At 45.9% G+C, this 12389-nt stretch overlaps 1 protein-coding gene across 1 annotated transcript; it reads left to right on the top strand.

The window, feature by feature from the left end:
• Positions 1 to 959: 959 nt before the first annotated feature.
• On the top strand, positions 960 to 11018 carry KLK13 (kallikrein related peptidase 13). Its single transcript, XM_037991496.2, has 5 exons — positions 960 to 1011; positions 5928 to 6114; positions 6454 to 6722; positions 7934 to 8070; positions 9867 to 11018. The coding sequence occupies exons 1-5, from the start codon at positions 960 to 962 to the stop codon at positions 10053 to 10055; spliced, it is 834 nt and encodes a 277-aa protein (XP_037847424.1). The 3' UTR covers positions 10056 to 11018.
• The last annotated feature ends 1371 nt before the right edge of the window (positions 11019 to 12389 follow it).

Genomic DNA, 12389 nt, shown 5'->3' on the forward strand with positions numbered 1-12389 from the left:
GGGTTGGAGAAGAGGTTAGAAAACTGGGTGCAGAATGGGTTGAAGTTAGGGATAGGCATGGAACTCGGTGGGGCAGGGGGAAGGAAATGGGATTTCCCCTTACCCTTGTTGGGTCCTGATGCCTGAAAGTTCACAGTGGGTTCAACTCCGGCTTGGGCGGGGTCAGATCTAGGTCCCAGCACGTCCTGGAAGCTCCGCCCCAAGCAGAGGGCCAAGCCCAGGCTGGGGGGTGCCTGGAGACAGCCCGCTGAGCCACTGGGGGTGGAGAGGGGGAGCCAGAGACCAGGAAATGCTGAGTGAGCTGGGGGAGGGAGTTCAGGGGTTAAAAGCCATGGGTCGGGGCTGAAGTTCTAGGCAGCTGGCGGCTGACACTCCTGGCGGGCCCCTCACTCAGGTAGGGTCTGCCTGGGGCGGGGGCGGGGAGCGGAGGAGGGCAGGAAGGGGAGAGAGGAGGGGATAGAAGGGATGGGGAAAGCAGAAGGGCAGCTGAGTCAGGGAGAGGGAGAGTGAAGCTAGAGTCTCAGATCTAGAGAGAAACCTGCAGAGACGGAGAGAGGCGAAGGGAGCGGAGAGATAAGAACTTGGGCTAATACCAAGCGTGGGGACAGACCCAGAGGGGTAGAATGGAAGGATGACTCTGGGGGAAAAGGGCGAGAGTGCACGGACTACCCAGCTCGCCAGAGGGCAGGGGGGAAGGGACGGCTTCCCGGGGTGAGGGGCTGCACGCCGGAGCCCCAGGGGGTTGCACACTGCTCCTCCCACCTCGCTACTGCACCCCTTCCAAGGATGGAATTGGGGGTGGGGGGCAGATTCCAGGGTCAGAGTTGTCAAGAGTGAATGAGGGGAGGAGAGATTTAGGAGCCGAGCGGTTTCAGACGCGGAGGTTCCAGGCACGCCCTCGACACCCCCTTCACCTTCTCCTCAGGCCCCGCCCACCCTGCCCTCCCGATCCCAGAGCCATGTGGCCCCTGGCCCTAGTGATCGCCTCCCTGACCGTGGCTTTGTCAGGAGGTAAGAATGCGCGGGGGTGGAGGCGCGGCGGCCACTCGGGACAATGGTAGGAGGGGTCAGGCCGAAGGGGGAGGGGGCGTGGAAGCCGCAAGCTCCGCCCCCCACCCACTCGGACTCGGGTCCCGTGGGGACAGCCCAGAGCTCTTCCTGCCTGTCCCTGGGTGACCTGGTTTCCCGGCTGAGGTCGGCCCTCTGACCCCAGACCCCTCACCTCCCAAAATACCCTCTCAGCAGCCTCTTCCCCCGTTCAAGGCTTCCTGTACTCTCTGGAAAGCTGAAGGACACGGGTTCGTGTCCTGACGCTGCCGCTTTGAACCAGTAGCCTAGCAGCTGCTTTGTGCCTAAATTGTCTTCATCTGGAAAATGGGCTCAATCTATAAGTGCTTACCGCAGAAGGTCACTGTGAATATTGAAACGAGGTAATGCGTCGAATATACAATATGTCGCAGATAGAAGGGACTTGAAAGTTAGTCACTTAGCCGTTATTACTTTATTAGTAGTAGTCTTTTTTCTTTTCTTTTCTTTTTTCTTTTTCTTTTTCTTTTTCTTTTTTTTTTTTTTTTTTTGAGACAGAACGTTGCTCTATCGCCCAGGCTGGAATGCAGTAGCACGATCTCGGCTTACTGAAACCTCCACCTCCCGGGTTGAAGCGATTCTCCTGCCTCAGCTTCCCGAGTAGCTGGATTACAGGCGCCCGCCACCATGCCCAACTAATTTTTGCATTTTCAGCCGAGACGGGGTTTCTCCCTGTTGGTTAGGCTGGTCTTGAACTTCTGACCTCAAGTGGCCTGCCTCAGCCTCCCAAAGTGCTGGGATTACAGGCATGTGCCACCGAGCCCGGCCTCTAGTATTCTGTCTTCATACTCAGTCCCTTCCAGAACCTTCCAGATTGTTCTTCTTTTCATCCTTGGGTTGACCCCAAACCTATGTGAGTTTGCCGCAAATTGGTAGTCCTTAAGATCCCTATGGATCTTTCCCATCTTTCCCTGCCATTGTAAGCAGTTTCTCTGGAAACCCCATTCATGCATAATTTAGTCATTCAACAAACAGCTATTAAACACCGGCCACTGTGCTGGGTGCTGTACAAGCAGAGACACAGTCCCTGCTCTCAGCACCTGGAGTCTAGCGGGGACAGACGCAGATGTTATTCAAACAATTATCCAAATAATTAGTTAATAATTATCTTGACATGAGGTGAAGACTTCAAGGAGCCAAGCCAGGGGCCTAGAGATGTAATGGCGGCTCCCCGACCAGAGGCCTTCCCAAAGGGCTTGACCCTTGAGCCAAGACCTGAAAAAGGAGGGGTCTGTGGGTGCCTGGCACCTGGCACCATCTTTGGCCTGAAGGTGGGGTGGCTTCTCTCCTCTGGCGACACTCCCTGGATTCATGCCCGTGCCTCTCCTGAGTGCCACACCCTAGGCTAGGAGATCCACATGCTATGCCTTGTGGAGTCCTCAACAACCTGGTGAGGTAGGTGCACTGTAATTACTCCAATTTCACGGCAGTGAAACCTAGGACTGAAGACAGAAGGCTCCTGCTCCAATGACACCAGCAATGCCTGAGTCAGAATCCTAATCCAGGTTGTCCGCCCTGTCCTCCATATCCTGGACTTGAGGCTCTGAAAACCATTTGTATAACTTTTGACCTAATCATTTGCTTAAAGTTAGCTTTTTTTTTTTTTTTTTTTTTTTACTCAAACAAAAGTGTGTTCAAGTTTATATTACTGTCCTGAAGAGAGAACAGAATTCTTTGTCATAAATAAAAGGTGAGGAAGGAAATAAATCCTGCACAATGAAAAGAAAATAATATGTTTATTGGGTTGGACCACCTGAAATTGCTGATACTTGACCATTTTTGATCTTCCTAAAACAGCTTTTGCAGATGTTTCAACATGATAAATGTTAGGTGGCCTGATGAGGCTTCTGTGTCCTCTTGGCTTTAAAAAGTGAGCTCAGTGAGGATTAGGAAGGTGTTAAAACTGTATTAGCACCACCTGAGACTTTATCCTTGACAAAATCGGGATTAAAAGAGAACTGGATGCTGACTCAGCGTCTGAGTGTGCGATTTAATGTTACTTATATCTCATCTCTCTACCACCTAAAATGATTCCGTGCTCACCAATAACTTCTGTCCCTAACTGAAAACCACTGGGCTAATCCCACTGCTTGCCCTGTAGTTGGGGAAGCTAGATAGGGAGGCGGAGGGACCTCCTGCTGTAGCCAATAATTAATAATAACATTGCCCACTGACTGAGCGTTCTCTGTGCTACCTGCTGTGCTGTATAGTTTGAAATGCAGGATCATCTTGAATTCTTCAACTGTGCAATGAGAGATGAACTGTTACTTTTTCTACTTGACAGCTGGGGAAACTGAGGCGGGTAATTTGCACAATGTCACAGAGTCACAAAATGGCATGCATGTTCAGAATTGGATTCTCCCTGTCCCATGGACCCCTGCTGTGCTTCCAATACCAGACACAGTGCCTGGCACACACAGCATTTTTCGTTGAGCCCCCACTGTGTGCCAGGCACTGTGTTAGGTCCTGGGAATATGGTAGTGAATAAAGCAGTTAAGGTGCCTGTTGTCAATGGAGCTTACAGTCCATGTGGAGAGATTTTTAAAAACGAATGTATACAAATGTGAAGAGAAATGAATAGCAATCATTGTTCTGATGAAAACCAACCAGAAGAATGTAATGGAGGATGAGTGGGGACCAGGAGAGTCAACATTAGACCAGGTGGTCAGGGAAGGCCTCTCTGAAAAGAAGACATTTACCTGACCTCTCAGAATTAAGAAGGACCCAAACATACAACCTCTAGATTCTGAGGGTCATCCAGTAGAATATTCCATATATATGAAATATCCTATATCTGTGCTGTCCAATTATCCACTAGCCACTTTAGGCTATTGAATGTTTGAGATATGGCTGGTGTGACTCAAGAACTGAATTTTTAATTTACTTTTACTTCATTTTAATTAGTTTAAATTTAAATAGCCACATGTAGCTAGTGGCTACCATATGAAACAACACAGGTCTGGAGAAAGGACTGTCCAGAGAGAGGAAATAGTAAGTATAAAATGTCACCGGCCAGGCGCGGTGGCTCAAGCCTGTAATCCCAGCACTTTGGGAGGCCGAGACGGGCGGATCACGAGGTCAGGAGATCGAGACCATCCTGGCTAACACGGTGAAACCCCGTCTCTACTAAAAAATACAAAAAAAAAACTAGCCGGGTGAGATGGCGGGCGCCTGTAGTCCCAGCTACTCGGGAGGCTGAGGCAGGAGAATGGCGTAAACCCGGGAGGCGGAGCTTGCAGTGAGCTGAGATCCGGCCACTGCACTCCAGCCTGGGCGACAGAGCAAGACTCCGTCTCAAAAAAAAAAAAAAAAAAAAAAAAAAAAAAAAAAATGTCTAGTATGGGGGCATCCAAGATGATTTAAATTCTTTTTTTCTTTAAATGCCTGGTGTGTTTGAAGAACTGGTCCATGAGGCTGGACCAGAGGAAGTCAGGAGAAAGAGGTTGGAGATGGGGTCAAAGATGCTGGCAAGGGCCAGACAGCAAAGAGTCCTGCACACCTTGGGAAGGCTTTTTGGATTTATTTTAAAGGAAGTCAAGCCTGGGAACAACATCTGACTTTCTTTGTTTGAAGAGTCCTCAGCCTGCTTTGAGAAGACTGGATTGGAGGGATGTAAAAGTGGAAGGATTTAGGTTGATGTAGTCATTTGGGCTAGAGAAGATGGGGCATGGACCAAGATGGTGGCAGAAGTGTGGAGATAACTGGATATTTGGGAGATAAAACCAATAGGAATTGGCTGTGAGTGATGAAGGAAAGAGGAGAAGCAAAGATGACTCCCAGTTTTGGAGCTGAGCACTGAGGTGGGAAATACTGGAGGGAACAGTTTTGATTGAGAAGGATCAAACTGGGAATACAAAGCTTAAGATGCCTGTAAAGCATTCAAATCAACAGTGTTTGAGATTTGAGCTTAAAGAAGAGTTCAGGGCTGGAGATGGTTAGCCTGTATCTGGTATTTAAAGCCATGGAGGCAACCAGTATATATGCAGTGAAAGCATAGAGAGGTAGGTGGAAAGATGGTTGGATGGATGCATGGATGGATATATGGATGGATGGATGGATGGATGGTTGGATTGGATGGATGGATGGATGGATGGATGGATGGATGGATGGATGGATGGACAGATGGATGGACAGATGGATGAATAAATGGACCAGTGGATGGAGGGACAGATGAGTTGATGGATGGATAAATGGATGAGTGGGTAGATGGATGCATGGATGGATGAATGGATAAATGGATGAGTGGATGGATGGATGAGTGGATGGATGGATGGATGGATGGATGGATGAATTGGTGGATAAATGAATGAGTGGATGGATGGATGGATGGATGGATGGATGGATGGATGGATGGTTAGATGACTACCTAAATGGATGAATGGATAGATGGATGAGTAGATGGATGGACAAATCAATAGGATGAATTGGGGACGGATGATTGGATAGCTTGATGGATGGATATTGCCTAGGTGGATGTGTAAGTCAGTCTCACTTCTACCTCCTGAAATCCATCCTCTGGTAGAATGATATAAAAAATGCATGTGGAGAGAAAGTCAATCTCCTGCTTACCTATCAGTAACATCCTCATTTTGTGAACTCTTCTGTTAACCCCCAGTGGGGTTAACAGATTTGGTACTTATTTGGAAAAGAATGTCACCTCCTTGCCCTAACTCATCTCCACTTGGTCAAGAATAACAACTGCCAGAGGTCGGCAAATTCGTCTTCAGTTCCTGGTTACCCAGGGCAATAGTCTGACCCTTTCCCTAAGCCCAGGAACCACAACTCCAGGGCTCCTCTGCACCCTGGATCCCAGTTTTCAAACAGTCTCTCTTCTTTACCAGGTATCTCCCAGGAGTCTTCCAAGGTTCTCAACACCAATGGGACCAGTGGGTTTCTCCCAGGTGGCTACACCTGCTTTCCCCACTCTCAGCCCTGGCAGGCAGCCCTACTAGTGCGAGGGCGGCTACTCTGTGGGGGAGTCCTGGTCCACCCCAAATGGGTCCTCACTGCCGCACACTGTCTGAAGGAGTATGTAGGGGCCAGGGGACCATGGGGTAGGGATGAGAATGGGACTGGGATTATGGATGGGATGGAGTTGGATTTAAGGATGGAGTTGGAGTTAGGGTTGGGGATGGATTTGGGGGTGAGAATGAGGTTTGGGGTTGAGATATGGGGATTGGGTATGGGAATAGAATCAAAGTAGAGGATTTGGATGGGATTGAAGTTGAGGATGGGGGAGATATGTTTGGAGATGAAGAAGGTAGGATGGAAAAGAGGTTAGGTTGGGGATGGGAAGAGGTTGGGGCTGGGATGGGGATGGAAATGAGCTCCTCTTCTTTTCTAACCACCCTCTTCCTGCACCCACAGGGGGCTCAAAGTTTACCTAGGCAAGCATGCCCTAGGGCGTGTGGAAGCTGGTGAGCAGGTGAGGGAAGTTGTCTACTCTATCCCCCACCCTGAATACCGGAGAAGCCCCACCCACCTGAACCACGACCATGACATCATGCTTCTGGAGCTGCAGTCCCCGGTCCAGCTCACAGGCTACATCCAAACCCTGTCCCTTTCCCACAACAACCGCCTAACCCCTGGCACCACCTGTCGGGTGTCTGGCTGGGGCACCACCACCAGCCCCCAGGGTATGCACCCACACAGGTGGCCTGAGGCCCCACAGGAGTGGCTGGGGAAACAGGGGCGAGATGGGAGGGAAGGTCTGAGGTAGATTCTTTTATATATAAAAATATAAATTAGTAAATAAACATATTTACTATTTATATAATAATTTATATACAGTTATAATTATATACAGTTAGCTGTATCCTTTATATAAATGTATATAAATTCATGAATATATAAAAATATAAATAGATCTAATAGATATGAATATATTATATGATGTATATTATGTATTATATAGCAATATATTTATATATTATACAAAAATTATACAAATTAAATGTATTTTATAAATTATAAAATTTGTCAATTATGTATTTTAAATATGTATTTCTCCATAGTGTATATATTATAACTATATCATCTATATTTAAATTATATATTATAAATGTATTTTATAAATTTTGTATATCTAAAAATGTATTTTATATATTTATATACTGTAGATTAATTTTATCATTTATAATATATAAATCATACATTTATATATTATAAATGTATAAATTTAAATATAAATATATAAATATAAATTTTTTATATTTCTATAATTTATAAAATGTTTAATATGTTAAATATGCTTATTAAATTTCTAATAATTCAATTTAATAATTATATATCATTACTTATTAAGTATAGTACATTGTATATGTGAATATAAAGTTGATGTATATACCAACAAGAGCCCTTTGCATCTCCTTAGCAATCCCTGACTCTCTCCCAGACTCATGTTTGTATCTTTCTCCTCAACATGACTCGTCTCTCTTCCTACCATTCTATCCAACTCTTCCATAACTCTTCCCATCCCTGTTCCTGCCTTTCCCATCTTTAGTTCTCTATTTCTGACCATCTCCCTATTCCAACTCCCTCTCTCTAACTTTCTGTCCCCACCACTGGCTCCACCACTCTCCTTATCAACCTCTCATTCTCTTGTCCTTTCTCTCCCTGTCCTTCCTTCCACTTTTCTCCTCATCTCTCCCTTTGCCTCTCTGCCATGTCCCTCCATATTTCTGTCACTTCCATTGCTTTACCCAGATAGGTGCTCATCTCTTCTCCCATCTTTCTCTTCCCATCTCAATTTTCTACCTACTCTTTACCCATTCAACTCGCATATTTAACCTTCATCCCACATCCTATCCAGGTCGGATACCTTAGACCTTCTCTTTCTTCTCCCCAGTGAATTACCCCAAAACTCTACAATGTGCCAACATCCAACTTCGCTCAGATGAGGAGTGTCGCCAAGTCTACCCAGGAAAGATCACTGACAACATGTTGTGTGCCGGCACCAAAGAGGGTGGCAAAGACTCCTGTGAGGTGAGGCCAGGAGGCTGGTGGGTGCCTAGGACAGGATAGAAAGCCAGAATGGAAGTGACAGATGCTGGGGGAAAAGCTTTGTTTCCAGCATTAGGGGAATCAATCTTTATAAGGTACAATGCTCCCTCACATAGGAGATCAAGACAAAAACAGGCACCCAGGGGTGGCAGGAATAATTCATCATAAGCCCCAGCTTTGACTGAGTGGCTACCCAGATCCCTGTGTTGAGATGCATAAAAGTTGGTATTCTTTCCATTGTGAGTGACAGACAACCAAGTCAAACTGGCTTAAACAAAATGCTGGCTTTTGTAACTGAAAATCCAGGGTGTCTGACTTTAGGCACAGATGGATCCAGGTATGCAAATTGTGTGTTTGGAATTCTGTCTTTCTTTTAACTCTCAGCTCTTCTTTTTTCTCTTTTGGCTTCATTCTCAGTTAGATTCTTCCCATGACAAGACGGCCCCAGCAGCTTTGAGCTTACATCCTACCCCCTAGGCAACCCTATTAGAAAGAGAATCTCTCTTTTCCAATAGTTCACATAAAAGTTTTGAGCATGATTCTCACTAGGCTGACCTAAGTCATGTGTCCTGAGCCATAAGTCCATCAGAGCTGTGGGATTCTCTGATGGGCCAAGCCTGAGTCACATAGTTAACTGTGGGTGCTGGAGAGGGGCAGGGACAAACGGCATGGACTGGGAGTGGAGAAGGGCAGTTCCCCAAATGAAAAAATCAGGAGTGGCTGTTACCAAAATAAGGGGAAATGGCCAAGTACAGTAGTTCATGCCTGTGATCCCAGCACTTTGGGAGGCTGAGGTGGGAGGATTACTTGAGCCCAGGAGTTTGAGACCAGCCTGGGCAACATAGTGAGACTCTGTCTCTACAAAAAAGAAAAAAAATTTTTTTAATTAGCCAGGTGTAGTGGTATACACCTGTAGTCCTAGCTACTTGGGAGGCTGAGGCAGAAGGACTACTTGAACCCAGGAGCTCGAGGCTGCAGTGAGGTAAGATCATGCCACTGCACTCCAGCCTAGGTGATCAAGCAAGCCCCTGTCTCAAAAACAAAAAGAAATAAATAGAGCAAGACACTGTCTCTAATAAATAAATAAATAAAAAGTTAAAAATGAATGTTTAATTTTTTTTAAATAAGAGGAAATGGATACTACATGAGCAAAAAAAAACAAAAACAAAAACCAAAAAAAACACCTGCATCCAATAAAGAGGTTGAGATTTGATTCAGTGAGAAAGAGTATGATACTATATTAATGATATGTGCCTTGATCAGTTAGTGATGTCTGCCTTGGGCTCAGGAAGAGAAATAGATGTACATGTGTATTGCATACCCTGCCCAGATGTAGATGGGTTCACTCAATAGTGAGAGGCACAAAGGGGTCTTAAAGTAGGAGCAGGGTCAGCTGGTGTGGGGCAGGGGGTGCAAGGTGGGATTTAGTACCAGGGAAACAAAAATGGGTATGAAGTAAGTTGTTACCATTTTAATGAAACTGGAACAGAGAAAGACAAAGAAATTTCTCTGTGTCTCTCTTTCTCTGGGCCTATCTCTGTCTTTCTGTCCCTATCTCTGTCTCTTGCTGTCTGTCCCTCTGTGTTTCTCTTCTTGTCTGTTTCTGTCTTCATTGCTTTCTCTCACACTGTGTGTGTCTGACTCTGCCTCTCTGAGTCTCCTTCTCTGTGTGTGTGTCTCTCCATCTTTCACCCTCTCCCCACATCTCCCTGTCTCTGCCTTGTTTAGCCCCAGCAAGGACCCACCTCTCTCTCTCTCTCTTTCTTTCCCCAACTCAGGGTGACTCTGGGGGCCCCCTGGTCTGTAACAGAACACTGTATGGCATCATCTCCTGGGGAGACTTCCCATGTGGGCAGCCTGACCGGCCTGGTGTCTACACCCGTGTCTCAAGATACGTCCTGTGGATCCGTGAAACAATCCGAAAATATGAAACCCAGCAGCAAAAATGGTTGAAGGGCCCACAATAAAAGTTGTGAAATATACTGGCTTCCATCCTTTCACCATGAATTCCTCATATTGTCTGCTTAGCCCTTCTCTGCTCCTTATTCCCAGTGTTCATTTGAACCAGTGATCCATGTCCTGAAAAATGTTCAATCCCAGTTGACATTCCATGTTTCAGAAGCATTCAGGCACTGCCAGGCTTGCAGTCTCCCAGATGTTGCATCCCAGAAACAACTCAACAACCTGAATGTCCCAACCCAGACAATGGCCCAGGTCTCTCAACTGCATCAGCATGGCTTCTATGAGCCCACATCACCACCTGAATGTTCTGTCTGTGGCACATTCTTAAATATTTCTGTGAGCCCATCTCAACAATATATGTCCTATAAATGGACCATCCTTGACAACATCCTCTAACTCTTCAAGTATTTATTCAATGCCAGTATCCTAGACCTTCTATTTTTTGCACTCAAGAAGGCTCTAGACTCCCATGATAGTTCATCCTGAAAATATTATCTTATGCCCACAATCTTCTGCCCTGACAACATTCTATGTACCTCTGTGACTCACCACAGCTAACATTGGATCCTCAGAATGGTTCATTCTCACACTGTTATGGTTGTCTCAGATGTCCCAACCCAACCTACATCCCACATTCTTCCAATACTCCACCTCTGCCAACATTCCCTCTCTCTGAATCAATGGCACCCTAAGTCTCTAGAGTTATGGGGTTCAATATGCCAAAGGGTCTCCTTGCCTGAGCTATATTGTCTACCAAATATTCTGTCCTGTATCCCCGCCATGAACATCCTTGTTCAGTGTCCCTTGCTGTTACATCTTTGTCCATGACCCTAAAATGTAGTGCAAATCCTTGCTTTGGACAAGTTATAAAACTCACAGTCTCTGTGCTTTCTCATCTATAAAATGGGTTCATGATTTTTGGTAATTGTAGCATTATTACAAGGATAAATGTCAAGCATTTATCATTATTATTATTTGCATGATTCCCATAAAATATTACCTTAGAATGTTAATAACAGCCCTTTGAATTTGCAAAATGTCCAAAAAAGGTGTTGCACTCATTTATTTTCCTCAGGAGACATTTATTCAGTGTTGACTATGTGCAAGCATTCTCCTGGGTGTTGGTAAATATGGTTTATTTATTCAACAAACATTTGTACCTATCATGAGCCAGGCACTGTTGCAGACACAAGTGATAACCAATGAGTCAAACAGATAAAAATTTCTGCCCTTGTAGAACTTACATTCTTTTCAGGAAGTCTCCATAACAAAAATGAATCAAGAAATAGGCTGTCAGGTGGTGCCACAAGCCATGGCAAGAAATGAAACAAGGGCCATGTGTGGTGGCTCATGCCTGTAATGCCAACACTGGGAGGCCAAGGTGGGAGGATCGCTTGACACCAGGAGTTCAAGACCAGCCTGTACAACATAGCAAGATCCCATCTCTACAAGAAAGTTTAAAAAATTAGCTGGACATGGTGGCACGAGTCTGTAGTCCCAGCTATTCAGAAGGCTGAGGCAGGAGGATTGTATGAGCCCAGGAGTTTGAGGTTGCAGTGAGCTGTGATTGTGCCACTACACTCAAGCCTGGATGACAGAGCAAGACCCTGTCAAGAAGAAGGAGAAGGAGAGAAACAGGAAGAGGAAGAGGAAGAGGAGGAAGAAGAAGAAGAGGAGGAGGAGGAAGAGGAAGAGGAGGAAGAGGAAGAAGAAGAAGAAGAAGAAGAAGAAGAAGAAGAAGAAGAAGAAGAAGAAGAAGAAGAAGAAGAAGAACAAGAACAAGAAGAACAAGAACAAGAAGAACAAGAAGAGGAGAAGAAGAAAGGATTAAGAACTGGGAATGTAGGGTTGTATATGTGGAAGGGATGGCATTACAATTTAAACAGCATGGCCGGGGAAGAGGACCTAACTGAGATGGTAACATTTAAAGAAAGACCGAAAGGAAGAAGGGAAGAAGCAAAGCACATATCTGAGGAGCAGCCGCTGCAGCAGGGGATACAGCTGTGCAAAGGCCCTGAGGCAGGAGCCTGTTTGGTGTGTCTGAAGATCAGTGAAGAGGTTGGTGTGGCTGGAGCTGAGTGAGCAAGGAGGAGAGGGTGGGAGGTGAGGGCAGAGAATGAACGGAGCAGACTGCATTGGGTCCTGTGGGGCACAAGGAAGACTTTGTTTTCCTCTGAGGGAGCCAGGAGGTATGAGAGGGCTCTGAGCAGAGGAGGCACTTTATTTGATTTGAATGTGCACAGGATTCCTCTGGCTCCTCCATGGGGAACAGACTCAGGGAGGCCAGAGAGAAAGGGACTACATCAGCCCAGGCAAAAGGTGATGGTTCCTGGACCAAG

This window comes from Chlorocebus sabaeus, chromosome 6 (assembly GCF_047675955.1).
Source record: "Chlorocebus sabaeus isolate Y175 chromosome 6, mChlSab1.0.hap1, whole genome shotgun sequence".
NCBI classification, from domain to species: Eukaryota; Metazoa; Chordata; class Mammalia; order Primates; family Cercopithecidae; genus Chlorocebus; species Chlorocebus sabaeus.

Bases quoted from the DNA above. Each gene is read 5' to 3' on its own strand.
- KLK13 (XM_037991496.2), top strand. From the start codon at position 960: ATGTGGCCCCTGGCCCTAGTGATCGCCTCCCTGACCGTGGCTTTGTCA. The intron at 6,115-6,453 runs GTATGTAGGGGC...CTGCACCCACAG, and splicing joins GCCGCACACTGTCTGAAGGA to GGGGCTCAAAGTTTACCTAG. The intron at 6,723-7,933 runs GTATGCACCCAC...TCTTCTCCCCAG, and splicing joins CACCACCACCAGCCCCCAGG to TGAATTACCCCAAAACTCTA.